Source organism: Camponotus vicinus, unplaced genomic scaffold, assembly GCF_025532165.1.
Source record: "Camponotus vicinus isolate PSW18456_S1 unplaced genomic scaffold, iyCamVici1.0 SCAF_4, whole genome shotgun sequence".
NCBI lineage: Eukaryota > Metazoa > Arthropoda > Insecta > Hymenoptera > Formicidae > Camponotus > Camponotus vicinus.
In genome coordinates, this window is record NW_028141976.1 from 2,842,100 (window position 1) to 2,846,617 (window position 4,518).

The 4,518-nt window shown below is 46.7% G+C and overlaps 1 protein-coding gene across 1 annotated transcript; it reads left to right on the forward strand.

Annotated features, from left to right (window-relative positions):
• The first annotated feature begins 1,378 nt into the window (after window positions 1-1,378).
• On the forward strand, window positions 1,379-2,518 carry LOC145971116 (uncharacterized). The gene has a single exon (XM_083098430.1). It carries the CDS (start codon window positions 1,379-1,381, stop codon window positions 2,369-2,371), a length of 993 nt encoding a protein of 330 aa, XP_082954556.1. The 3' UTR covers window positions 2,372-2,518.
• The last annotated feature ends 2,000 nt before the right edge of the window (window positions 2,519-4,518 follow it).

Consider the following 4,518-nt stretch of genomic DNA (forward strand, 5'->3'; position numbering starts at 1 on the left):
CTGGTTAAGAATATCTGTATATTAACGTCGCGTCGCGTGGGATGTGGATTTATTGAATTAGGATTCTTTGAATGATCACGAAGTTTAGCACACACTAATATATATTTCTAAAATAATACACAAAATGTAATATATTTAAACTAGCACTTAGATTCGAGAATGAATTTATAATGAATTTGGAATTTGAGTTAAGATTATGATATGGAATTAGAGTTAGAGTCCAGCTTAGGACTTGTCGGTTCGGTGTCGCGAGTTAGACTGCTTGAGTCTGGGCCCGCTCCGAGGTCCCTCGATTTCGGCGGCTCGACTGCTGCGGCGGTCGAAAGTGGGGAGCTTGGAGAGAGAGGGGCCCTAGCTGAGCGCCATCTCTGGGCGCTTGGCGGAGGCTTAAATCTAACGCAGTGCCGCGCTTGGCCGCTAGTCGGAGTTCGGTGTCATAGCGCGCCTTGGCGCGCTTTTCAAATGCGCTGAAAGAAACTTAGAAGATTTACATGAAAGTTCGTGGAGAAATCAGGCGCGGGATGTAACAGAAGCCACCTACGTACAGCTGTTACAAATGTCAACCCATGACCACACACACGTGATGCAGTGCAAAGTCGAAGTCGACCGCACGATATACTATTGTGGAATGCACTCGCACGTCTCGATAGTCCGAGGAGGACGCCGCCAATACACAATAGAACTCACCGAATCCATCTGCAAAAAGCTGCAAGACACGGGAACCATCGACATAGGAACAGGTCAACGAAGCATCCTCCAGTCATTCAAGAGGAACAGCACGGACGTGCGAAGCGTCACCCTCGCCGGCACCACCAGCATGGACGGAAGTTGCACCGGAACTCAATACGGAGATGCCTATGGAACATGGGAAAGTGCTGTCGTCCAGGCCGTCGTAAAAGTAACTCTTCGGAACTTCGACGCGGTCATCGATAGAAATACTAACGAGTTGATCCTACCATCCGGGGTGCACTGCAAAGCACTCACGGGAGAATGCATGGACCACGACGGCTCGGAGACCTACTGGACTATCACGCCAAGGGACAGCTGCCACTTCGACCAATACGACGTGCTATACGAGGGCCCAGCCGATAAACTCACGGCACAGACAAACACCGAGACGCCAACCGTTTACACAGTGACAACGAAGGAAACGACCTTCGCCCTCACCAAAACCACTGAGATGACACTGTGTGGCTACAAACTCATGCTGACGGAACACCCAAAGTTATTCGTACTGGAAACAGAAAAGGGAAGAACATTCAAAATCCGCACAAGAATATCCGTCAGTAACTTAGACATTTTCTCGTATGTAAATTCTAAATTTATATACGTAGAAAAACATATTAAAACACAACTGACGCGACTCTACCGCGACATAATGGAACAAAAATGCGCGCTCGAAAAAGAGATATTACAAAACGCGCTCTCGCTCGCCAGTTTCGCCCCTGACGAAATGGCGCATCGAATAATGAAGGCACCTGGATACACCGCAGTCATGGCGGGAGAAGCCCTACACCTGGTCAAATGTCTAGCTGTAGAATGCCGAGTACGACCAACGGACGTCTGCTATAACGAAATCCCGGTAACGTACAAAAATCAATCATTATTCATGCTACCAAGGACAAGGATACTCACCAAAAAAGGAACGCCGAGGGACTGCAACGAATTCCTGCCAGTTATGTACAACATACACGGCAGCTGGTACCGCCTGATGCCACGACCACAAGAGGCGGCGGCACCTTCGATCATCCAACCGCTCACGAAACCCACCTGGAAATACGTGAGCCCCTCCTCTCTCGCCACCAGCGGCATCTATACCAGCGAAGATCTAGACAGACTCCGCGACCACATAATGTTCCCTATGGAAAAACCTTCGATGCTGAATACAATAGCGAGAGGGGCCATGGGACGAGAAATACCAGCAGGAAGCATATCCATGCTAAACCTGCTAGACGAAAAATCCTTGGACCAGATCGCGGAGAACGCAGGGCAAAAATTGTGGACAGGATTTATCACATTCGGATCGGCCAGCGCAGGTGTGATCGGAATTTTCATAATAATCCGATTAATAAAGCTAATCGTGGACACCATCATCCACGGATACGCATTGCATTCGATATACGGATGGAGCCTGCATCTACTGGGAGCGGTATGGACTTCAATGACGAACCTGCTCCTGTACACAGGATCACCAAGACGACGAATGGACGACGAGAATCAGCGATCCTCCAAACCCCTTTCGACGCCAGAAAATCAGCCCCCTAAAGCCCTCCCAATAACCGAAGACATTCGACCAACCCCCATAGAGCCCCCAATAAGTGAAGTGCGTGACTACCGAGAACTTCGAAAACTTTTGAACGAAAACGTGTAGTGCACACAAAATAGTTCTAAGCATATTATACATAGAATATAAGAGCGTGCGAAATAATTTACATTACTTTAGATTATACATGGAAAATGTTGGAACATCGTCCAACATTTTCATCTAAGGGGGGAGGTGTTACATCCCGCGCCTGATTTTTCCACGAACTTTCATGTAAATCTTCTAAGTTTCTTTCAGCGCATTTGAAAAGCGCGCCAAGGCGCGCTATGACACCGAACTCCGACTAGCGGCCGAGCGCGGCACTGCGTTAGATTTAAGCCTCCGCCAAGCGCCCAGAGATGGCGCTCAGCTAGGGCCCCTCTCTCTCCAAGCTCCCCACTTTCGACCGCCGCAGCAGTCGAGCCGCCGAAATCGAGGGACCTCGGAGCGGGCCCAGACTCAAGCAGTCTAACTCGCGACACCGAACCGACAAGTCCTAAGCTGGACTCTAACTCTAATTCCATATCATAATCTTAACTCAAATTCCAAATTCATTATAAATTCATTCTCGAATCTAAGTGCTAGTTTAAATATATTACATTTTGTGTATTATTTTAGAAATATATATTAGTGTGTGCTAAACTTCGTGATCATTCAAAAGAATCCTAATTCAATAAATCCACATCCCACGCGACGCGACGTTAATATACAGATATTCTTAACCAGGCACGTGCTACTAAATTATAACAATTAAATCGAGTTTTCGTATTTGAAGTGACGACAGAGAGGACAAACCGCTCGTCGCCTACAGAAAATACGAAGCATAATTGATTACTTCTGATTCAAAGTGACGACTCAGAGAGGACAAGCCGCTCGACGTCTACAGAAAATCCGAAGCATAATCAATCATTTCTGATTTGAAGTGACGGCTCAGAGAGGACAAGCCGCTCGACGCCTACAGAAAATCCGAATATGACTTTAATTTTCTACAATGCCTAAAACACGCCGTGCCGGTAGGAAAAATCAACTCCGTCGGATGATAGCGAGACATTACTACGCCGCGTCCACCAATTATATCGATATCGTAGAAACAAACCACTACGATAAAGAATACGAACAATTATTCGCGAGTGCAAATAAAACCACGTGCTTAATAAAGTGGCCAGAACGACTCATCCCCATCGACGTTGATAACCAGCCGCATCAACCCGCTTCCATTCATCCCGGAGACCCGTGTGGAGCGCCGCGATCCCCGCCTACCAGTGCAGCATGATTAATCAACGCGGCCAGGCCACGTGGAAATTAATCTTCGAAAGGAAATGAAGCGAAGCCATCTTGGAGGTAAGTGACGGTTGAAAATTCCTGTTTGTGCAAGTCACGACTTTTTGCCAGGCCCATCGTGTTTTTGTATAAGGTTTCCCTTTTACGATCTTAGCCCGACCCTTCGGCGCCGCGGTACATTCCAGTGGTCAATCGAGTCTCTCTGTATTAAATCCCCGGCCTTATCTCCGCGAATTACCGCGAATACCGGCTCTATTCCGCGAATAATAGCCAAATATTAATAATAATAATAACAACAATTCGAATTCATAGTGATAAATGACCGCGGTCCTCTCCTTAAGCTGTAATTAACGAAATTATGAATTGGGATTTAATCCGACGCTTGGGATTTAACGCAACGACCTACTAACCTATTTTCAATTTTGGGATTTAACGCGATGACCCACTGACCCAGTGACCTAATTTTTATTTTGGGATTTAACGCGATGACCCACTGACCCAGTGACCTAATTTTTATTTTGGGATTTAACGCGATGACCCACTGACCCAGTGACCTAATTTTTATTTTGGGATTTAACGCGATGACCCACTGACCCAGTGACCTAATTTTTATTTTGGGATTTAACGCGATGACCCACTGACCCAGTGACCTAATTTTTATTTTGGGATTTAACGCGATGACCCACTGACCCAGTGACCTAATTTTTATTTTGGGATTTAATGCGATGACCCAGTGACCTACATAAATTGACCCAATTACCCCGTGACCTACTTTCCCGAATCCCTTTAAACCGACGCTGCGTTAAAGGGACTTAGTCCCAACCGAGACCTACTTTCAAGAAAATCCATGGAAAATCGGATTTCACCCGATAAAATCGCTCCTCCCCGATGCGATCCCGCGTGTTTCGTGATCGGATCACTCAGACCCCCCTTAA

Bases quoted from the DNA above. Each gene is read 5' to 3' on its own strand.
- LOC145971116 (XM_083098430.1), top strand. From the start codon at position 1,379: ATGGAACAAAAATGCGCGCTCGAAAAAGAGATATTACAAAACGCGCTC.